Source organism: Cynoglossus semilaevis, chromosome W, assembly GCF_000523025.1.
Source record: "Cynoglossus semilaevis isolate Cse_v1.0 chromosome W, Cse_v1.0, whole genome shotgun sequence".
Classification (NCBI taxonomy): Eukaryota; Metazoa; Chordata; class Actinopteri; order Pleuronectiformes; family Cynoglossidae; genus Cynoglossus; species Cynoglossus semilaevis.
The window spans coordinates 10,705,618-10,730,535 of NC_024327.1; the positions used below are offsets into that span (position 1 = coordinate 10,705,618).

A 24,918-nucleotide genomic window follows, 5' to 3' on the forward strand; every position below is an offset into this window, starting at 1 on the left:
CAGTGTGATGGTCTGGGGCTGCTTTGCTGCCTCAGGACCAGGACGACTTGCTGTAATTGATGGAAGAATGAATTCTACTGTCTACCAGCAAATCTTGAAGGAGAACGTCCGGCCATCAGTTTGTGCGCTCAAACTCCAGCGCTCTTGGAGCATGCAGCAGGACAACGATCCAAAACACACCAGCAGGTCCACCTGAATGGCTAAAAAAAACCAAAATTAAGGTTTTGGAGTGGCCAAGTCAAAGTCCGGATTTAAATCATATCGAAATGCTGTGGTGTGATCTTAAACGGGCCGTTCATGTTAGAAAACCCTCTAATATTGCAGAATTGAAACAATTCTGCAAAGAAGAGTGGGCCAAAATTCCTCCAAAGACTCATCACCAATTATCGTAAACGCTTGATTTCAGTTATTGCTGCCAAAGGTGGCACAACCCGTTATTAGGTTCAGGGGGCAATTACTTTTTCACAGAGGGCCAGACAAGTTTGTAATTTTTTCTCCCTTGGTAAATAAAATCATCATTTAGAAACTGCATTTTCTATTTCCTTGGGTTGTCTCTGTGTCATACTAAAATTGGTTTGATGATCTGAAACCTTTGTGTGTAAATATGCAAAAAACACAGAAATCAGGAAGGGGGCAAATACTTTTTCACGGCACTGTATGGCATCAAACATTTGACATTAACATGTGTTGTCAAACAGTGTGTTGTATGGCAACAAGGATGGTGTAATGTGAATGTTGTAAGAAGACATAATCCTGATCACTGTCTTAACCTGCCATTAGTTTGCCAGCAGTGACACATTTGGATGTATCAACGTCTCACTGCTTTACCTTTGAATTTTCACATTAAACCCAGCATGTGTACCATATTTTCCCGACTATAAGGCGCACTTAAAAACCTTTAATTTTCACAAAAAATCGACAGTGCGCCTTATAACCCGGTGTACCGTATGTGTTACTTCTGCGTGTGCTTACTGACCTGATTTTATAAAGCCAAACCACACAGCGTGTGTGATACGCTGTGTGGTTTGGGGAGTCAACAATGACGTTTAACTCTGTTATTGTGGCACAATTTGAAGATGTTCAACAACTATTGCTACAGTATGGTTGTCTAACCCAAATCCGTGCAACGTCGCGTCATGCCTCAAACACCCTAAGACTCTGCGTTGTGTTTTTGTATTGTCGATATATGGTGCGATGCAGGATGACTCAGACCCATGACTGTTGATGTTTTCGTGGTCAAAAACTCTTTTTATTTCTCTTTTTATTTCTCGTTGTTCGCCTCCGGAGAGGCGAACAACAACAACAGCGTTCTCCAGTGTCCAACTTAGGTCACTACCCTTTTCCACAAATCTCCGTACCTATTGATCTGCAACTCCATGCGCACCCGTCTTACCGATATTGTCAAAACCCAAGTGAAACAAACTAATTCGGGGCTTGCCATCATTCTGGGTGGATTAACCACAGAATTCCAACCGCTAAATATTGGTGTTAAAAGGGTGTTTAAAGTTAAATTGCGAGCTGTGTCGGAGCATTGGATGACAGAAGGCGAACACACATTAACCAAGACAGGGAGGCAACGTCGGGCAAGTTACGCCACTATCTGCTTATAGATCGTCGATGCCTGGGCTAAGGTATCAGTCTCAAATGTCGTCCGAGCTTTCACGAAGACCAGAATCATCACTGAACAACTAATAGCAGCAACAAGACTTGACTCGGATAACGACGAGAGGGATCCGGACATGCTTAATTGTTCCCCTTAATTGTTTCGCTGACTGTTTTGTTTAGCTTAATGCGCCTTATAACCCGGTGCGCCTTATGTATGAAAATATTCCCGTTCATTGATATTGCGCCTTATAATGCGGTGCGCCTTATGGTCTGAAAAATACAGTAATTCTTGTATGACCTCACAGACAAGTTTTAATTTCTGCAGTTTTTTTTTTTAAACAAAATATTTGGTGAACATCTTCATCATGTCTGTTGACTGCAGTTCACATTGAATATTATATTAAAAAACTAATTAAAGCTTGGAAGTCAAATATATTTTCATTTATTTTCTGGGCCAAGATCTTACTAAAAAAGCTAATGCTAAAGCTAAAAAGCCTTTACTATAAATTCATTGTTTTAAATTATTAAATTAACAAAGTAAGATTATCATATCAACCCAAAGTTGTCACGTTGTCACAAAGTTGTTTTTGGCTCTACGCCCTTGTACTTGAAAAACGTCCTTGTGTCCTTCCTGGGGGTTGTGTTGGTTAGATGCAGGGTTTTCATGGCAGCGGTCAGAACTGTTTTCAGGGGGTGTTGTGATGCAGATGTTCTCTGCAGGAGGTGCATGAATGTGTGAGTGTTCTGATCCTAAAAGAGGAGGAGGACAACGCAAACACATTTGTTTATGCTGGTCACTGGCCTGAGTGAATTGTCGCTACAAAGAATGTTATCCTGGTGTGGGTCTATGTGTGACACAACACACAGCTCTTGTGTTTATGAACTCTATACATTTGTTGCCATAGAATCAGAAATGTAACATCACCATTTCTGTCAAGCAATGTTAAAAAACGTAATATTTGTAGTAGAAACCACATTCATTCCTTTTGTACTTCATTTCACTTCATTGAGGGATTGCCACATGAGGAATGCACACCTGTACACGTTTATGTGCAGAACAGGAACGCGTAGTTCCTGCACTATTTATCCCATAGTTTCCATGAGCTGTTCTGCTTTTGTATACTTGTGCTTGACTTGACCTTGTCGATGACACAGGCACACGTTGCGTGTGTGTGTTTAGATCTGTGTGACATACTCTTCATATTATCTCTTTGCCTTAGACACGGAACACGATGTGCGGGCGAGGTGGCAGCAGCCGCAAACAATTCCCATTGCATTGTGGGAATTGCCTACAATGCCAGGATAGGAGGTGAGCTGATTGTCTAATGTATTTGTGTCAGTGGAAACTTGAAAACAATTTATAATCAAAATATTTAGCTGCTTAATTAAAAATATATTCAATGCAAAACATACATTCTGTAGACACAGAACCATGCAGACAGGCAAACACAAACCGTAGCGGTAGTGTAGCAGATAGCACGCCTGCCTCGGAAGCAGAGAGTTCTGGGTTCGATTCCCAGAAGAACCACCTGCTTGGTGCTTGCTACGGGCAGCCTGTTAACAGGAAGGAAAGTAAGGAAGGAAGAAAAGAAAGTGAACTACTTGTCATTGTGACACTGCACACAACAAAGTGTGACCTCTGCTTTTAACCCATCACCAAAGTAAACAGTGGGCAGCTTTAAGCGCCCGGGGAGCAGTGTGTGGGGACGGCGCCATGCTCAGAGCACCTTAGTGGCAACTTGGCCGCTGGTGGACTTGAACCTGAAGCCTTCCTTAACCACTAGGCCACCACTGCCCAAAAAATACATAAAAGCTGCTAACACAACAATTTCCCAAATATGGGATCAATATCGTACTTGTTTATGTTTTAATGTTTTAAAGTTAATCCCTAGACACTAAACCTAAATATAAATCATGTGTGAATGTTTGTGTAAATTACTAAATATATATGCGTTTGTATTTGTGTGTAATATGTATGTGCCTGTGTTTGCTAATTTGGATATGTGTGGCTGTGTGATAAATCTTTGATAACAGACAGTTGATTATTCTCGTGTGCCAGGTGTTCGGATGTTGGATGGAGATGTAACAGACATGGTGGAGGCCAAGTCTTTGAGCCTCCAGCCCCAGCACATTGACATCTACAGTGCCAGCTGGGGACCTGATGATGACGGGAAGACTGTGGATGGCCCAGCATCACTGGCCAGACAGGCCTTTGAGAATGGCATCCGCATGGTGAGAATGTGCTCGTGTACACACAAATTTGAATTTGTTACAAAAAATGCAATGTTTATAGATGAGTACAAGTCAATTAAATCAAATTGAAGTAAAGATGACATTAATGTTTGGTCAGGGATGGAGCTAAAGCTTTTTTCTGCTTTAGCGCTAAGCCGACTTCAGCTCTATATTTCAAGACATAACGTCTGTATAATCAAACTGTCCGTTGTGCCTCCACTTTATATAGTAAAAGAAAAGGCCATATTTCCCAGATAAGTGTTATTTAACACCATTTTCATTGTGCTGCTCTCATCTAACAACATAATGAAATATAAAGGAAAGTGAACTCCTTGTCATTGTGACATACACCACTGCACCCAACGAAATGTGACATCTGCATTTAATCCATCACCAAAGTGAACAGTGAGCAGCTTTTTGATCACCCAGGGAGCAGTGTGTGGAGAAGGTGCCATGCTCAGAGGTAACTTGGCAGCTGGTGGATTAGAACCTGCAACCTTCAGGACCCAAGTCCGTTTCCTTAACCACTAAGCCACCACTGCCCCACTAACTAATACAAATACACTTGATTTGGAATTGTCCCGACCCAAATCGTTTATTCACTTTAAAGCTGATTAAAACGTCTGTAAATTTAGTTGAAAGTTTATTTTTGACCCCTGGGAATGGGGATTAGACAAGACGAGATACAAACAAACACACACTCTTGAGGATGATGTGTGTTTCATCCTCTCATGTTTTAACCCCAAAATTGTTTGTACCTATGAAGTGCCCCCCGGACACCAGTTTATACGCATATATTCATTGCATATTCATGGGTTATTTTGCAAAAATAAAAGCTGCTCTTGCTGCTGGGTTTTTGGCTGAGTCTAGTGGAAAAGTTGTGACGTGGGTTAACTAAGGTGAAGCCAATAACTGGTCCAAACTTGTACCCGAACACATACCTGTATGCATACATCTTCACATTTTGAAAGTTTGCTACAGCTGGCTTTGTGCCAACTGACTAATCAGTTTGGGGGGGCTGGGGGTGCGGAGGGTTCAGCACTGGGAAATATTTATATCTCCGGAGGTTTAGAGTGGCAGCTCAGTAGTGTTGGGAGAAGCTGCCTTCTCTACTGACAGGCCTGCCTTTTAAAGATGACAGACGAAGGGTAGAAATTTGCTCCGCTGCGAGCATGTATTTGTGGTGGTGTGGCGTCCTGCTGTTTGTAAGTGCAGCGGAGTGATATGCCTGTGAAGAAAACATGTACCTGTGATAGTCTAGTACATGTCAGAGTCAGAGTTTATCTGGAGAAGCTGAGGTGTAAACGGCTCTACTGACAGCTGTGGTGAGGGTTACACTCGGGTCTTGTTAATGTGTGAAATACATTGTTGTTTACTGATGTGTGACTTTTTTTTTTTGCCGCCTCTCAACGGTACATCATAGGCAGGGCTCGAATTACCACGTGCATGCACCAGTTTGTGGACGTAAAATTGGAGCGGTACACGTAATTTGATACCCAACTTGCACCAGTGCAAGTTGCTTGTTCTACTGGTACCACCGGTAGAATTATCCAATAAAGAGCTAAAAATAAATTAAATTGGAAAAAATAGTTTCCAGTGTGTTATCTTTTTCTTCCTTGTTAAGTATTAAACATCCTTGGTAACCCAGAATCAGCCGATGCGGGGGTTACGTCTCTTTTCACTTCCTTGTATTACGTAACTTTCCCTGGAAACAAGTTGCTCTCCTCCCCGATAATTTGCTGATGATCATGTGACACAAATCATGTGTTCGGTACCCCAAATATGGTAAAAGCCGGTAACTTGCATGGAGGTCGCCAAAAGTCGGAGACCTTTCGAGAATAGATAGCTTTCCGATGACATCACACTACTAGCCATGTTCTGTAGTCCACCATCTTGTGCTGCAAAAGAGCATATAGATAGATATTAAATACATAAAAGAACACCGATAATGGTAAATACCTGTGTTGTGTGGGGTTCTACCAAACGTTGGGAATTGTAGTAAAGCAATAACGATACACTGTCATGTTTGGCCCAGTGTTTTTGTCATTAACATTTAAATGTAGAATGTCTTTGTTTTTGTAAATTTATTTGGCCTCACAAAATCATAGCAAGTTTACCGCAACAAAAGGTATAAAATCCTATAAAATACACCAAAAAGCATGGGTTCATTTTTCTGCTTACCTAATTTTAACCAAAATCTTACACAATTATCTTTTTAATTTGACAGAGTGCATATTAAACAATTATTGGATGAGCTTACAAACGCTTTAGAATAAATTAGGAATTTTAGGGTTAGACCAGAGAAATGACTTGCAGGCAAAAGAAAAATGAAAAGCAGCCGGTTAAAAACTAAACCATCTTTGGTTTGCACAGGAGTTTGGCAGAATTGTTTAGAGGCCAACCGGTAGTCCTCCTCCATGGCCTCCCCGAACTTTTCCCAGACCTGAGATTTTGCTTCCACGACTACCCGAGCCGCAGTCCGCTTGGCCTGCCTATACCCGTCGGCTGCCTCAGGAGTCCCACGAACCAACCAGGCTCGGTAGGACTCCTTCTTAAGCTTGACGACATCCCTTATCACCGGTGTCCACCACCAGTTTCGGGATTGCCGCACCATCAATGGAAGTGGAGAACATAGTCCACTCACACTCAATGTCTCCAGCCTCCCTCGGGACCTGTTCAAAACTCTCCCGGAGGTGGGAGTTGAAGGCCCCCTCACCGGGGATTCCACCAGACGTTCCCAACAGACCCTCACGATACGCTGGGGTCTGCCAGGTCTATCCAGCTTTGCCCCCCGTAAACGGAGCCAACTCACCACCAGGTGGTGATCAGTTGACAGCTCAGCCCCTCTCTTCACCCGAGTGTCCAATACATACGGCTGGATGTCAGATGACACGACTACAAAGTCGATCATTGCCCTCCGGCCTAGGGTGACCTGGTTCCAAGTGCACTGATGGACACCCTTATGCTTGAACATAGTGTTTGTTATGGACAAACTGTGACTAGCATAGAAGTCCAATAACAAAACACCACTCGGATTTAGGTCGGGAAGGCCGTTCTTCCCAATCACGCCCCTCCAGGTGTCACTGTCGTTGCCCACGTGGACGTTGAAGTCCCCCAACAGGACGATGGAATCCCCGGGAGCAGCACTGTCCGTTGAACCGCTATTAGTCTGATCCGTCACCTAGGACCTGTTTGCCTTGGGAGACCCTACCAGGAGCATTAAGCCCCCGACAACATAGCTCCTTATTTCATTTGGATACTCGAACCCCTCCACCACGTTAAGGTTACGGTTCAAGGAGGGGAGATTTGAATAATTTCCTCCTTAAACAGGCAGTTCATGCATTGTGCTACCGTTTCCTCACCACTCTTTCTCTGTCTCATTGCGTCCTGTCCTTTGAAGAGCTCAGCTCTTCTCTCCTCTGTTATGTTTGCTCCTTTCTGATCAGCCATTCAGTCACAGAGTCTACACCTGCTTATCGCCACCTGATAGAAGGCCTGTTTTCAAGGAACTCTGTTCCATCTTTTATTCCTGTAGATCCCTGTGTGCAGCGTGTATATTATACTGCTAACTGTATTTTCAGGTCAATTTGTCACATAGATTTTCTGCGGACTCCTGGCTGAACTTTGTTGTCATGACTCATTTTCTCATCATCACTTTACTAACCTCTGTGTCCAGATGAGGGTAAAGATTGATCTCTATCTATCCATCTATCCAACCATCCATCCATCCATCCATCTATCCATCCATCCATCCTTCCATTTTAATAATTATTGCTTTATTGTGCTATGAATTGAAATGTTGGGAAATTAGTATGAAGTGACATAAAGAGAACAATGACTATAACTGGATAATGTTTAAATAGTAATAGGGAATGTTTGGTCCTCAACAAGAGTAGACGATCTGATTTTTTACCGTCAAGCATGGCGGTGGCAATATAATGCTTTGGGGGTGCTTTTCAGCCAAGGGGACGGGACACCTCCATCACATTGAGGGGAGGATGGACGGGGCCATAACATTTGAATGGCATACACATAAGTTCGAAGGCTACATGCCTTCCCTGAAGAAGGATCGAGGATGGGTGTTTCTTCACGACAACAACAATATTTTCACCTTATTTTGGTATGATTGAATCCCCACACACTGCTCCCCGGGCGCTTAAAGCTGCCACTGTTCACTTTGGTGATGGGTTAAAAGCAGAGGTCACATTTCGTTGTGTGCAGTGGTGTGCTGTGTCACAATGACAAGTAGTTCACTTAAAAAACAATCTCATCTTTACAGAGCATGCACTCACCTCCAAGACCTTCAGGCATCCATTGTTTGTTCTTGAACTAAAGCAATTATTCTGATTTTAATTAATTAAAATACAGTATATTTTAGTTGATAATATGCATCTGCTTTAAACAGGGAAGGAAAGGACGTGGCTCCATCTTCGTCTGGGCCTCAGTCCATCATACTGTAAAATAACATACATGTCAAAAAACATTAAAATAAGATAACTTTCAGATTAATCTCTGTAATTTTGCAGTATTAATCTGTCATTTTAAAGAATTCCAAGATTTAAAAATGTTCATTGGACAGTGGAAAAAAGGAGAGTATATTAAAAATACATCAAAAACAGCTGCATTTAAGGCCAAGGTCTGTAAATTAAGGGTATTTAATAGTCATTTCAGGAAACCGTCTTGTCCATCTACACTGATTTGCTGCATATGACAGAAAAATAGTAAGAATTGATTAGAGTGTGAGTGATGTAGTAAGTGAGCGTGAGTGTGCGCGCACGTTGACATAGTCCATTAACTGTTTTTAGTCCAGTCCTCTAATGACGACTCACACAGGAACTTGGCTGAGCTTTTCTTCACTCTCTGATCTGGTTTATTCTAACATACAGTAAGTGACGACAAAGTAACAACACAAAGGTTTGTCTTGCAGACTGACTTACAATGGGGCAAGTAAGTGTTTGGCCCCTTGCTGATTTTGCAGGTTTGCCCACTTACAAAGAATGCAATGATTTATAATTCTAATCATATGTATATTCTGACAGTGAGAGACAGAATCCTAAAGAAAATTCCAGAAAATCACATTATATGAATTTATTTAAATTGATAACCATCTGTTGAGGAAAAACAAGTATTTGACCCCGTGGACAAACAGCATGTTAATATTTTGTAGAAAAGCCTTTATTGGCCAACACAGATGTCAAACGCTTTTTATAGTTGGTGGCAAGGTTTGTGCACATTACGGCAGGGAGGTTGGCCCACTCCTCCCTGCAGACAACCTCCAAATCATTCAGGTTCCTTTAATCAAACAGGAATTTCTGCACATTTACAGTATTAAATTAAACACTGTACATCAAAATACACTAATAGGTATAATTAAAGATAATATCTGTAAATGTAGGTTATTAAACAATCATTTTAGTAAACTGAACAAATACTGTTACAATTTAATTTGAGAGAAAAACAAGGATAGTAAGTCTCAGCTCGCTCACTGAGGGAAGGATGTGTTGGTCCAGAATTTGCCCTACAAACACGGCAAGTTGAGTTGAGTTCTATTTTGGTCTCATCTGACCACATCACCTTCTTCCAGGCCTCTTCTGAGTCGTCCAGGTGATCAATGGCAAACTTCATGCGGGCCTGTACATGTTTCTTCTTGAGCAGGGGGGCCTTGCGTGCGCTGCAGGATTTCAATCCATGACGGCGTAGTGTGTTACCAACTGTTTCTTTTGTAACTGTGGTCCCAGCTGCCTTCATTTGATTCATCAGTTCCCCCCTTGTGGTTTTGGGATGATTCCTCACTGTTCACATGATCAGGGACACCCCACGAGGCGAGATCTTGTGTAGAGGCCCAGATCGAGGGAGGTTGGGGACAGAGATAGGAATGTAATCACAACTGAGGAAAGTGTGCTGAGAAGATGGAAGGAATACTTTGAGGAGTTGTTGAATGAGGAAAATAATGAGTAAATGAGGGAACATAGGAATGAGGAACCAGAGACTATTTGGAAGAAGGTAGATCCATGTTATTTGTCCTTACCATCTCCATAGAAAGGATGAAGTAAGAAAAGCCCTGAAGAGGATGAAGTGGAAAGTCAGTCACCCGATGACATACCAGTGGAAGTATGGAAGTGCTTAGGAGAAGTGGAGGTAGATTTTCTGACTAGGTTGTTTAACAGAATTTTAGAGACTGACATGATGCCTGATGAGTGGAGGAAAAGTGTTCTGGTGCCAATTTATAAGAAGGGTGATGTGCAGAGTTGTAACAACTACAGAGGGATAAAATCGATGAGCCATACAATGAAGATTTGGGGCAAGGGGCCAAATACTTATTTCCCCCACTGTAAGTCCACAATGTTAAGGTGAACGCAAAGCCCTTCAATGACACTGTTTTCAACAACTTTTTACCTTCTAATCTTTGCCCTTTGCTTGTCCTTGGGCTTTTATTTTTTTTGCGAGAAAGTTGTGGTCCATTTGAGTTTAAGTCGAAGTGTCAGATATCTCCTATGAGGCAGTGTATCACAGCTGGAATGAGAAGTTTCAGGTTTTACTAAAGCCTCCTGATCCTCACGACTTCAGTCACTCTTCTGCTGACTCTCTTTTTTCTTCAACCCATTCACTCTTTTCCCAAGCTCTTTCAAATACTTTGGAAAAAAAAAAGGAAAAGTCAAAATAAAAAAAACTCTTACAGTTATTTAATGGTAAACCCTATCCCTTTAGTTTTCTTTGCTATTGCTTTTCAATTATATCCAAAATTATTTAATCTCCTCTTGTCTGCCTCCTCTTCTCATCTTTCTACAGATCACAACAGACTTAAGACACCGGTGCACAGACAGTCACACAGGGACATCGGCCTCTGCTCCCATGGCTGCTGCAATTATCGCCCTGGCCCTGGAGGCAAAGTAAGATCCATTTAACCTTGGCCCTTCATTTCATTCCTTTATCCCATTATTTTCCTCTTTAAAAGCCCAGAAGTTGGCACTTTGCTGAAATGTTTTAAATAAAATATTGAGCAGGGTATTATTTGGGGAGAAGGACTTGTCCTCTGTGGATGTGCATTTTTTTTGTGTTGTCTCTGTGTGTGGTTACATGCATCCCTTTTGTTCTAATTTGTCTGTGCTGTCATTATTAATTCCAGTGGTTTTGTAAGAAAAAAAAATCTAACATGTCAGACATTCTTGTCAGGGTTCGTTAGGAATCTCAGACCTCTCTTAATGGTCATTGACTTTCTGACAAACAGCACAAGCCAGAATAGTTGTTTTACTGCACCAGGGACTCCTGTGTCTGTCTAACCTTTTTTAGGACTTAATCATCAGATGTAACAATCTGCTTTTAACAAACAAGGCAATGCTATTTAAAATGCTTTAACGTTTCTTATCTAAATGCTTTAACACTTCTTATCTGCTTTAACATTTCTTATCTATCGTCGGTTCCATAGTGTAACAGTTAGCACGCCTGCCTCAGAAGCAGAGAGCAGAGACTCCTGGATTCAACTCCCAGAGGAACCACATGCTTGGCACTTGCTAGGGGCAGCCTGTTATCAGAATATTTGCTGCTAACACAACAATTTCCCAAATATGGGATCAATATAATACAAATTTATTTATTTTTTATTTTATTTTCAGAAATGTGTTTTTGTCAACATGCCACATTCATAGCCAGTGGTGTGTTGTAAGTTAACTTTAGATGTGTGTTAGTAGCTCTACTGATAATTTAGCACATCAGTTGTGTGTGTACTTATGTTGCTTGATATAGATATGTATGTTTTTACAAAGTTATACTCTTACTGCATACTGAGTTTTTACTCCACCAAAGCAGGATGTACTTACATTCACAACATCTGCAGTATTGGAAAAGTTTCTGATTTGTTTTTTTTTAACAAAATTATTTGTAAATGTTAAAATTCAAATATAGTTCAAATAGTCAGTCTTTATAACATACAGTGGGGGAAATAAGTATTTGGCCCCTTGATTTTGCAGGTTTGCCCACTTACAAAGAATGCAACGATCTATAATTTTAATCATATGTATATTCTAACAGTGAGAGACAGAATCCCAAAGAAAATTCTAGAAATTCACATCATATGGATTTATAAAAATTGATAACCATCTGATGAGGAAAAACAAGTATTTGACCCCCTACCAAACAGCAAGTATTCTGGCTCCTACAAGCCAGTTTGTATTTCTTTAAGACAGATCTCCAATCCCAACTAATTATCTACATTAAATACACCTGCCTCACCTCGTTACATGTATAAAAGACACCTGTCCACACCCAAACAACCAGCATCCAACATGAAACGATAGCTATCTGCTAACCGCTATTAGCTTATGTGATATAGCAATAATTTATCAGAGGAATGCTAACGTTAGCTTCAAGGTTGTCTACTCGAGGTATGAAAATTATTTAAAATATCATTCACATGCGTTATCTGGGACACTTACCTCAAACAGCGTGTGGTTCACAATGTCCTTTGTAGCTGTGGACACTAGTAGGCCATAAGGTGAACCCGATTATCGTTTCATCTCGCTCCGACGTCTGGGAACTACACAATCTCAACATCATAAAAAAGAACGAGTTACGTTAAACTTACAGCAAAAGGTTCGTCACAAAATATCCTGCCCGTTTTTTATATAGATGCATTTTATAAAGAACTAGTGTCTTCAGCTTATATTTTTTCACAGGGACGGGCAACAGGACACACATCATTGACAGCATACCCACCATCAAACATGGTGGTGGCAATATAATGCTTTGGGGGTGCTTTTCAGCCAAGGGGACGGGACACCTCCATCACATTGAGGGGAGGATGGACAGTGTCATGTACCATGGAATTCAGGACCAACACCTCCTTCGAAGAGGACCTTAAGGGTTTAAAAAAATCTGGGTGCTAACTTTAACTTGGACTACTCAACATTTGCACTACTTTGCAAATATGTATGCCACCTGTATGATCAGCCAGCTACTGAAAATGTCAATGAGGCTAGGTACAAGACTTTCTGTATGGCATCATCAGCCTCGCCAGAATTGTCTATTCCCCCCACAAGTGATGCCTTCCATCAGCACTGCAAAAAAGGCAAATTATCAGGCTGCAGTCATGAGGTCCTGCATCAAACAAAATATAGGTGCTCCATCACCTGGTGGATATGGTTGGCACAAGATGGAAACCTACATGTCACATGGATGATTTCTGTGCTAGTCACAGTTTATCCACAACAAACACCATGTTCAAACATAAGGGTGTCCATCAGTGCACTTGGCACCAGGACACCCTAGGCCAGAGGGCACTGTGAGACAGGTAGGTGTTCCTGTGCAGGAGGTGTTGCAACTGTGCAAACACAAAGGAAATCAAGGAGAAGGAGGATGACTGCCCTGACACTGACAGTGAAGACTAACGTGTCATGTGTAGCCTATTGCATCAGAGTTATATTGCAGTGGTTGCATTGTTAACATTACCATTCATTTCCTTATGCTGTTTTGTACAGTTTTATATATGTTTTAATAAAACATATATTTCCACTCTTCATCTTCTTCAGGGCTTTTCTTACTTCTTCCTTTCTAATCTGCCTTCTTCCAAATAGTTTCTGGCTCCTATGTTCCCTTTCATTTTCCTCATTCAACAACTCCTCAAAGTACTCCTTCCATCTTCTCAGCACACTTTCCTCAGTTGTGATTACATTCCCATCTCTGTCCTTAATCAACCTCACCTGATGCACATCCTTGTGCATGTTAATATTTTGTAGAAAAGCCTTTATTGGCCAGCACAAATGTCAAACCGTTTTTATAGTTGGTGACAAGGTTTGTGCACATTTCCGCAGGGATGTTGGCCCACTCCTCCTTGCAGACAGCCTCTAAATCATTCAGGTTCCGAGGCTGTCACCTGGCAACTCGAATTTTTTAGCACCCTTCAAATATTTTCACTTGGATTCAGGTCTGGAGACTGGCTAGGCCACTCCAGAACCTTGATGTGCTTCTTCTTCAGCCACTCTTTTGTTGCTTTGACAGTGTGCTTAGGGTCGTTGTCGTGCTGAAACACCCATCCTCGACCCATCTTCAGCTCTCTCACTGAGGGAAGAAGGTGTTGGTCCAGAATTCCACGGTACATGGCCCTGTCCATCCTCCCCTCAGCGCAATGGAGGTGTCCCGTCCCCTTGGCTGAAAAGCACCCCCAAAGCATTATATTACCACCATCATGCTTGACGGTGGGGATGGTGTTCTTTGCGTTGTACTTGGTGTTCCTTGCCCTCCAAACACAGTGAGTTGAGTTGAGCACAAAAAGTTCTATTTTGGTCTCATCTGACCACATCACCTTCTTGCAGGCCTCTTCTGAGTCGCCCAGGTTGTCAATGGCAAACTTCATGCGGGCCTGTACATGTTTCTTCTTGAGCAGGGGGACCTTGCGTGTGCCGCAGGATTTCAATCCATGATGACGTAGTGTGTTACCAACTGTTTCTTTTGTAACTGTGGTCCCAGCTGCCTTCAGTTGATTCATCAGTTCCCCCCTTGTGGTTTTGGGATGATTCCTCACCGTTCGCATGAACAGGGACACCTCACGAGGCAAGATCTTGTGTGGAGGTCCAGATTGAGGGAGGTTGGCGGTGGTGTGGTGCTTCTTCCATTTCCTGATTACTGCACCGACAGTTGAGCTTTTCTCTCCAAGTTGCGTTCCGATTCTCTTGTAGCCCATTCCAGCCTTGTGCAGGTAAACAGTCTTGTCCCTGATGTCCGTAAAAAGCTCTTTGGTCTTGCCCATGGTGGAGATGTTGGATGCTAGTTGTTTGGGTGTGGACAGGTGTCTTTTATACAGGTAACGAGGTGAGGCAGGTGTATTTAATGTAGATGATTAGTTGGGATTGTAGATGTGTCTTAAAGAAAAACAAACTGGCTTGTAGGAGCCAGAATACTTGCTGTTTGGTAGGCGGTCAAATACTTGTTTTTCCTCATCAGATGGTTATCATATTTATAAATTCATATGATGTGAATTTCTGAAATTTTCTTTGGGATTCTGTCTCTTACTGTTAGAATATACATATGATTAAAATTATAGATCGTTGCATTCTTTGTAAGTTGGCAAACCTGCAATATCAGCAAGGGGGCAAATACTTATTTCCTCCACTGTATTTTTCCTTTAGGATCACCCCTACTCGAACTGTATAACATTTACCTTTGTAAAGTAGCAATGTAATTTACACGCACAGTTGTGTATTTTATTTGTTGAACGAAGTGGAGCTTGCAGCAGGAGATGTTCCTTCACCAAACCTGATGACTTTTTAATCATTACTGACCAAAATATGTCCTTGTGTACAGTCGTTGTAGTACACCAGAAACCTTAGCAAAGTGAATATTTTTAATGTTTGTTTATGTATCTGTGAGTGGCGCTTTGGCCCAGAGGCAAGGTCTCTGTCACTCCTCTTGTTCTCTGTCTTCGACCTATAGTAGCCCAATTTCCATCAATACCCTGTAGGTCAACAGCACTGTTAGCGGTCATTTTTGACCCAGGCTCTGACCGATCCGGTATGGAAATAGTTTGATTTCTCATTATTTGATTTGGCAAAGGTTTTACACCAGATGCCCTTCCTGACGTAACCCTCACCATTTATGTAATGTGGAGATTGACACAAAGGGAAGAGCAGAATGTCCAGAAACTGGCCTCTGAGCTGCTCTGCTTTGTATCGGTTCAGAACTTTCGTCACGTTTTTGGCCTTTAAAAAATTTGAATAATCATATGTCCATGTAGATGTGTTATGCACAGTGGTACATAATATTCCATCTATGCTCCACATATGTAAGTGCTTTGTTTTATTGCTTAAAGTTCCACATAATTAAAGGTAAAAGTTATTTCCTCTTCACTATTAAATAAGTTGTTTGTATGTTTTGGGACATGACCTCTGCTTTATGAATGCTGTCACCGTGCCTTAACCCTCCTATTATCCTTGGGGTCAATTTGACCCCATTCAGTGTTTAACATTTCACAATTCACAAAGTACACATTTTTTTGCTTAATCTTTGGTGACTTTTCCTAATTAAGTGAGGGGAACTGGGTAAACTTAAATTTAACATCATAATATATATATTTTTTGATGTCCTGTATGCATGTTGTATACATCCGTGTTCCTTGGGGTCAATTTGACTTCAAACCGATTCAGCTGTATAAAACATTTAAGAACATGTTGCATTGTTATACAATCATTTTCACATATGCTTTATTTGTTTTAGATCACATTAAGGTCATCATAACACACTTTTATATACTTTAGAGAGCTTTCCTATGTTTAGGGCCCTAACCTAACACTGATAATTCTGATGTCACAAACAACTGTCAAACAAAACTATGGCATGACCAAAATATACTTTGACCGCAGAGGAGCAAAGGTGTTGGCATGTGAAGGTGTTTTGAGGGTTAAATGAATCTGGAATTAAATGACACGTTTTCATGTACTGTATATGGGGACACAAGGCAAGACACTGATGACACCCTTTTTGAAAGCCTACATTGGTTTACCCATTTTAGCAGAGGTTTACAGGTCAAAGGGTGAGGCAACAGCAGTCTATTGAAAGACATGCTGTTCTGATTCATTCAAGTTCCTAATGTTCTATTGTCCTTTTGGGAATAGTTTTACTGTATTCTACCTACCAATTTTTATGATGTTACAAGTAGATGTTTTAAAGTTTAAAAGTAAATTTAAAAAAAAAATCTAAATGTTTGAAATGGTGTCTGTTTTTTTCTGGGGTCAATTTGACCCGAAGCATAAAAGATGCAAATATGATTGACAACCAAAATTGCCTGTTATATGTTATATGTGTTATAAATGACAGAAATCTGTATTGAGAGATGATATGAAGGTACTGAAGTAGCAACAATATCTTTTTTTTCAGTTTTAGATCAATCAGTGAGATTTTATGGTTATTTTCCTTTTTTCGTATAGTCATGGATTAGGTGTTTTAGATACATGGGGGTGTGGGGGGGGCTGTTATATTGGAGGGGCTTTTTTATGTTAACAACAAAGAAACCTGAAGTACCTGGCACAAAAAGTTGGGTAATATTTTGAATTATCAAATTGACCCCAAGGATAATAGATTTTTGAAAATTTGAGGGTAACAGGAGGGTTAAAAGCCAAACCAGAGTTTGCATGTCACTTGTTTGCATATTTCATTTTTGCCTAGATGCAAAAGCCTGCTATGCAAAATAGGTAAAATGTCATCCTTTATGGTATTTGATGGCCTTGAGTGATGACTGAGAGAATCATTTGTTTGCTATAGGCCTTTCTCTGTCGCACTCTTCAGATGTCTATTATATTGTAGCATCCAAGGTGTTAAATTACATAGAACATCACATATACCCAGTTAAAATATTTACACTTTTGATATTGTAATAAAAGTCTCAAATTTAGATGTATACTTTTACTATATTTTACTTTACTAGAGAAAAAGGTGAAGAATATTTAAATACAGATCCAGTCCTCCATCTGTTTATGTTACTACCTTTTTGGTCTTCAGTCGCTCAAAATACAATGATGGGAGCAATGCAACATGAACTGCTGACAAATAAAAGGAGGACTACAAGTAGTACCTACACTGAATCAAATAATATAACTTTTTTTCCCCCCATTTTGTCAAACACTGACTTGCTCTACAACTACATTTCCCTTTAGTGCAGTGCTAAACATGAGTACGGCCCTGACTCGACTTGACTCTGGCCAGTTTTGGGTTTCAAAAGAGTTTGAAACTTGTCTGAACTTTTTTGCCTGTGGCAACCAAAAAAAAAAGTTTTTTTCCTGTGTCCTGTCTTGCCCTTATGCCTAAAGCCTTGGTTGGTTTTGTGTAAAGCACTGCAGACTGCCACCTTTTCTTTGAATCCTATTGAAGTGCCTAAATTTAAATCCATTAATTGATACCAGCTGTGGAGACATAGTGAATCTAAATCACAGTTTGTTCCCATCATCACAAGCAGAGCAGCTACGTTAACTGAGGCCACTTCATTAACCTGGATAATCCAAATCCTTCGTATAGGAAATACTCCCAGTTTCCAGCTAGCGCCAGACAAATACACTTCTTCTACACACTAGGTCATAGGTCCTGCTTTCTTCTCCTCTGATCTGTTGTGCAAAGACAGTGTTAATTAATGACCATGAAATGTTTATGGGGCCATAATTACACACCGACAGTGAAGCCCATTAATATTGATCCAAACATCACTTATTCCCTCTTTCCATGGCTCTGTTATCTGTGCAACCATCCTTGAAAATGTCTTTTTACTCCATATGTTAGTTAGAGCTACTCTGAACCGTCAAGATTTGTGAATTTTTAACAGCAGCATCTGCAGGAGGTTGTGCTGTTTATGTATTGGGGGATGTGACATTTAGGATTTCTGGTATGCACAATTTTAGGGTTTACAAGTAATGTAAAGGGAATTCTGGTAAAAAGATACCACAAAGTATATATTTCTTTCCATTAGTGCACTGTTGTTTGATATTCATCTAATCATGTAACTCTCTAGAAGAGGAGGGCGTTTGGTTAGGAGAAGTGTCTACAAGCGAAGGGAGACTGGAACGTCAGATTAATCGACGGATCGGTGCAGTATCCATCTGTATCGGTCCGTTGTGGTGAAGAAGGAGCTGAGCCGAAAGGCAAAGCTCTCGATTTACCGGTCAATCTACGTTCCTACCCTCACCTATGGTCATGAGCTCTGGGTCATGACCGAAGAAATTAGATCCCGGATACAAGTGGCTGAAATAAGCTTCCTTCGCAGGGTGGCAGGGCACTCCCTTAGAGATAGGGTGAGGTCATCCGAGAGGAGCTCGGAGTAGAGCCGCTGCTCCTTCACATCGAGAGTCAGTTGACGAGCTTGGGCTACGTCACTCGGTTGGCCTGGGAACGCCTGAGGATCCCCCCAGAGGAGCTGGAGAAAGTGTCTGGGGAGAGGGAAGTCTGGGCGTCCCTGTTCCAACTGTTACCCCCGCCACCCAGCCCCGGATAAGCGGAGGATAATGGATGGATGGAGTGAGTGAAATTATTCTTTCCTTTTTGGCAGAGGGTGATGATGCAGATCGTTCAGGAGCTGTGTTGCTGTCCGGGCCTCAATAAATGTGGTTTTGAGATGCCAACAATTTACATCCCCAACCCACAGAAGGTAAGAAAATAAAAAATCGCACCGTGAATACTTCAGGAAATTCCACTTCAAATGCTTTGATAATGAAAATACAGTGTTGAAAGTACAGTCCTGGGACCTGATGTACTAAATGTGCGTAGATTTCATCGTGCGCAGGAATCCAAGTACGTTTCATTTGTAAATCACATTTACAAATTGGCATTAAGCGCACATGCGGAATTACCACACCATGCCCCTACCTACGTATGCCATCCATCCATCCATCCATCCATCCATCCATCCATTTAATGCTAACAACTATTGATCTATTGGTTGGTTTATTTCCATCCAGAATATTCTCCAGTCTAACACCAGGGGGCCTGATGTACTAAACGTCCGTACATTTCATCGTGAAAAAGTGCTCACGCTAAAATCCAACTTCGTTTCGTTTGTAAATCCCAGTGTTTCATTGACGCACGTGCGGAATTATCAGACCACGCCCCCACCTACGTATGCAAATATCTTTAAAGAAGCCGTGAATCCCAAGATCTGCAGGTGAATTCATCACGAGGAACTAAAAAATGGATTAGACTGAAGCCGAACTATAGATCCTAGTCAGAGAGGTGGAGAAGCGGCGAGGTGTGTTTTGTGTGTGTGTCCACAGGTATAAATATGAAAAGAAAAAAGTGTGTGTGTGTCGCCGTAAATGCCGTTAGTCAGGGCAGCGCACACACATAAAGGTAAAAAAGAAATAGTCCGAGATCACACATCACATATAATTTGCACATTGATGGAATGGACAGTATATCGTCTTGTTCCCTAAATACACGCTCCCGTCTTATTGTGAGATGTTCTAATAACACTACCGCTGCAATTGTTAATCACATTTCTTCAACACTTGTTGCATTCTTTCACATCCACCCATATAATTGCAAACTCATTTATGAGTTAATCACTCATAAGTGCGTCTCTGATGTGCACATCACTTTGATGATTACTTTTTTTACATTATTAGCAGTTTCCCAGCATTAGCACGAAGTGTCGCCAAAGGCTGACAGCTGTAGAAATGCGCGTACGGCAGCTCTGGAGCTGTCGTGAGGACCGCACATTTTAGGCCATAAGGTGAACCCTATTATCGTTTCATCTCGCTCCAACGTCTGCGAACTACACCATCTTAACTTCATAAAAAAGAACGAGTTAAGTTAAACTTACAGCAAAAGGTTTGTCGCAAAAAATCCTGCCACTTTTTTATGGTGAGCCATTTCATGCCGAACTAGTTTCTTCAGGGCGTAGTAAGATTTTGGTTTGCGAGCGGTGGCACGGTTCGACACGTGATCGTGCGAGACCAATCGAGTAGCACCTCCGTGGTTTTACTTAACGTTACCGATAGAGAGTAGTGATGGGAAGACCGACTCTTTTTACTGATTCGGAGCTTTGACTCTCGAACAGTAAAATAAACGAGTTGTGAACGAATCATGAACGAATAATTTCATTCATTCGTTCACTAAATACTGAAGGCAACATGGTTTGCTTCTGCTGACAAAGTCTACAAAGTACACAAAATGCCATAAGCAATTAAAACCATGTCAAAACCTAAGAAAGAAAAACACACCACAATGTGAAGATGAATGAGAGCAAAAGAGACCCGAGCTCTCTGTCACGTGACAAATGAAACGAATCTGCGAGAACGAAACGAAAGATTAGTTCAAAGAGAGTGATTCGTTCATAGTGAAAGATTAGTTCACAGCGAAAGATTAGTTCACAGCGAAAGATTAGTTCACAGCGAAAGATTAGTTCACAGCGAAAGATTAGTTCACAGCGAAAGATTAGTTCACAGCGAAAGATTAGTTCACAGCGAAAGATTAGTTCACAGCGAAAGATTAGTTCACAGCGAAAGATTAGTTCACAGCGAAAGATTAGTTCAGTTTAGGTACTTAGGATCAACTGTTCAGAGCAGCGGAGACTGTGGAAGAGAGGTGAAGAATAGAGTACAGGCAGGATTGAACAGCTGGAGAAAAGTGTCAGGAGTGATCTGTGACAGAAGAGTGTCAGCTAAGGTGAAGGGAAAGGTTTACAGGACGGTGGTGAGACCAGCCATGATGTATGGTTTAGAGACACTAGCATTAGGCAGAAGACAGGAGGCGGAGCTGGAGGTGACAGAGTTAAAGATGCTAAGATTCTCTTTAGGAGTGACAAGAATGGACAGGATCAGGAATGAGGTCATTAGAGGGACAACACAGACAGGAAGGTTTGGAGAAAAAGCTAGAGAAGCCAGATTGAGATGGTTTGGACATGTGCAGAGGAGGGACAGTGGATACATTGGTAGAAGAATGTTAGAGATGGAGCTACCAGGTAGGAGAAAGAGAGGAAGTCCAAAGAGGAGATACATGGATGCAGTGAGGGAGGACATGCAGATAGTTGAAGTCAGAGTAGGAGATGCAGAGAACAGGGAGAGATGAAAATCAATGATTTGCTGTGGCAACCCCTGAAAAAAAAAAAAAGGGACAAAGCCGAAAGAAAAAGAAGAAGATGTAACTCTCTAGAAACAATTTCCACAACATATTAGAGATTAGATAAATATTTGAGTGTGCAGCTGTACTTCAACAATATCACAACAAACTCAAAATACACTCCATTCTGAAATGAACTTTAAAATGCAGATGAAAAGCTAAAGTAGCTATCTTACAATTTACCCTCATGCATCTCTGGACATTGCAAAAGAAAGAGAAAATACAAGCAGAGGGCTTTATAACTGCAGATTTATTCAATTCTATGGTTTGTTTTGTACGGACATTTTTACATACTTTTCATGTGGCTGTCATTACTACAATGTCTTCATCTGATAATCTGATACTAGTACAAATGTTTCAGTATACAAAATCATATTGTGTTTGAATCCACTGGTTTCCTCCGGTAAGCGAGGGACACTTGGATAGAGCGGAGCATCTGGTTAGCATATGAGATGGAAGGGAATCCCAGGAAACTTGGTGACCCACTTTTCCCTTCTTAGTGTAGCGTGTGGACATCAAAGGGGCGAAGGCACGTGGCTGCCATCTCCTGATGGATCACACGTGAGATTTGAGGAATAAACAGAAAACTGGCATCTGTGTCCAACTGCTCCTCCTCTTAATTTACTTAATTTACTAATATCTACTAATTATGAGCAATAACCTTACTTTGACAGTTTTTTTGTTTTTTTAACCTCATTTACATCTCCTTTTATTTGTTTATGTAATGTTTCTCTCCTAATATATATATATATATATATATATATATATATATCCTTGTATTTAACAAGGATTGTTTTATCCTTGCTTTATACAAGTATAAAAGTATTATAGTATTTAATTTTGTTCTGTTATTTTGTCTTTTGCTAGTCCTCTTCTGTCATGGAGAGATGTTCAGCACATCATTGTTAAGACTTCTAGAGCTGGACATCTCAGTGCACCTGACTGGAAGTCCAATGCTGCTGGTTACAATGGTCTGTACTCACTCACGCAATCACTCACTCACTGTATGAATTAAAATGATTCATTCATTTCATTTATAGAAACAAACAAATGTATTACCAGCAGCTGGCTGTCGGGATCAATGTGTTGATCACTCTTCTGTGTAGTGTGTGTGTTTAAGCACACAGCTCTGTGTGTGTGTGTATGGAAAAAACGTCGTCAGGCTGCAGGCCCAGTGTGTCAGGAGATTATCCAAGTGGGTGTTTTTTCAAAGAGGAACTAAAGAGAAACAGGACTGGGGGGCTGCGTGAAGTATGAAGGAATTCATATTAGATTAGCTCACTCGTGACCTGATTAGTTTCCAAACTTTCTGCTTACAAAACAAAATGACTGGACTGTTTTAGCTCCAAAAACAACACTTATAACCGATTATACAATTTCCCTTTATTTTATGATTCTAGAATTTTTAATAAAAAAATAAACATCTGTTTTGGAGGCTTAAATTAATAAAAAACTTTGTATTGTGTTTTGATCAGTGGTGCCCAAACCTTTTCCTCTAATGAATGCAGGACAAACCTCTTTGTGGATACTGATGTTTCCAGTTATTTGTTTAATGCGTCACATTGCAATGTTGGGTGAATAGCTTGCCCTTGCTTAAGAAATTCACAACTTGCCCAGTGGTGAATGATCTTCGACTCATACTCATCAGCCTTGTGATTTCAAAACTGTTACTACCACAGAGACAACGTTTGGCAGTTTTTTGTGTTTTAGTAGCAACAAATATGTTGCTGCTATCCCATCACTACAGTAAACAGCTGTTGATGTGTTTGCAGCAACTTTTATTTTACTGTTTTACATCACCGTAATGCAGTGATGATTTTAGTTTAACAAGAGTATCCTAAATGGAAAAAATAAATATTCTTATTAAGATTATATTTACATATGATATACCATTTGAATATTTTAAACATATAATATAGATCATATTTATTTTTTTAATTGATCATCCAATGCCAAATTTAATCCTCTGTTGGCCCTTGACATCTAACCTGGTTAGGATAAACTGGTAATTGTTCAAAATGCAATAGTAACAGGCATAGACCATTGTGAAAATCCTCTCCTGTTCCCTGCAGTCAGTCACCTGTACGGCTTTGGTCTGATGGATGCTGAAGCCATGGTGAAGGAGGCCGAACGATGGAGGCAAGTCCCGGCTCAGCACGTCTGTGTGGAGAGCGCCGACCGTCAGATAAGGTAGATAAGTTCACACACACTCACATACACACACTCGACTCTTGCACATAAAAGGTAATTGCTGTTGAGCAGTTTTGCAGGTACCTTGACCTTCCAGGGCAGACGTTATGTTTCACCATGTGTGGGGACACGCTGACGTCAGACCCAGATGTGTTTCCTTGAAAGATTCTCTAACAGCCTGTAGACTTTAAGGAAGGCTCTCATTACATTTTATAAGCCTGCTGCAGAGATTTATGAACATTACAACCACATGATCACTGTTGAGGTCAGCAGTTTTAAACAGCACAAAGTTAGTGTTTGGGCTTTCTTGTCACAGCCCTTACCACAGTTTCCTTTTTGTCCATTGGAAATTACTTTGCTTCAATGAATGGAGTCAGTGCTTCTCCTTAAAAGCCTTCTTAATTCTTAAAATATCTTAATATAGTTAGGCTTTATTTGTTTGCCCTTTATTTGTTTTATTATTTATAATAATTAAGCTATCATTAATATTGAAAAATATCAAGACAAATATGCAAAGGTAATCGCAATCTAGGATCTTTGGTGAAATAATACTTTTCTTAGAGTGTGTGTTAATGACAACACTGTATTGGAGTGATGATATTGTGGAATTATTGGATATACATTGTGCATAAATCTATGCATGTGGTAAAATTCATTACAAATGGGTTAATTTTACAAATTATTGAGGTCAACTATATATACTATATATACAGTATACATATATTTATATATAACTCTCTATCTATATATATATTTAATTATTTAATACCCAGATGTCCATTTATTATAATTTATTTTTATGTATTGTTTTTGTAAATTATAAATATCTGCATCTATAAATGTGGTGCAACGTTTTGGAAACAGTTTTTTTATAAATATGTCTAAACTCCCACCTCTGTTTCTTTGTCATTTCTCTCTTTCTTTTCGTCTGTCTTCCTTCTTTGTTCACTGTTTTTTTTGTCTCTGTGGTGTTTTATGCAGTGGTATGTGTTTGAAAATGTGGTTGTGCAAGCTGCACCTTGATAGGGGCCAAGCCATAGTTCTGGCAGGGTGGTTCTAACCTAAGACCTTAACTACATGTGCACATGTGTGCATGCACACACTCATGCGCGCATACACACAAACCACACACACATACACAGGGAGCCAGGACTTCACAGCTTTTTATTCTGGATGCAGTTGGAAGCCTGAGTGCTGTTCTGTGTTAGGCTGCCTGGCTAAACTTGGGCCATGAACTGATTTGCTTTCAGTCAAAGGCTCGATGTCCAGCATCTGTAGCTATTATCACTGTTTCTGTCTATTCTG

At 40.6% G+C, this 24,918-nt stretch overlaps 2 protein-coding genes across 4 annotated transcripts in view; one reads left to right on the forward strand and one right to left on the reverse strand.

Moving 5' to 3' along the window:
* Window positions 1-24,918, reverse strand: part of LOC103397188 (glutamine--fructose-6-phosphate aminotransferase [isomerizing] 1-like) — a 561,006-nt gene that overhangs the window by 91,437 nt on the left and 444,651 nt on the right. The window lies entirely within an intron of this gene.
* LOC103397177 (proprotein convertase subtilisin/kexin type 5-like) overlaps window positions 1-24,918 on the forward strand; it is a 63,861-nt gene that overhangs the window by 20,443 nt on the left and 18,500 nt on the right. The window contains exons 6-11 of the mRNA XM_025052705.1: window positions 2,826-2,914; window positions 3,665-3,837; window positions 8,243-8,293; window positions 10,546-10,727; window positions 22,291-22,394; window positions 23,496-23,613. Coding sequence (XP_024908473.1) covers window positions 2,826-2,914; window positions 3,665-3,837; window positions 8,243-8,293; window positions 10,546-10,727; window positions 22,291-22,394; window positions 23,496-23,613 — 717 coding nt within the window. The remainder of the gene's footprint in view (window positions 1-2,825; window positions 2,915-3,664; window positions 3,838-8,242; window positions 8,294-10,545; window positions 10,728-22,290; window positions 22,395-23,495; window positions 23,614-24,918) is intronic.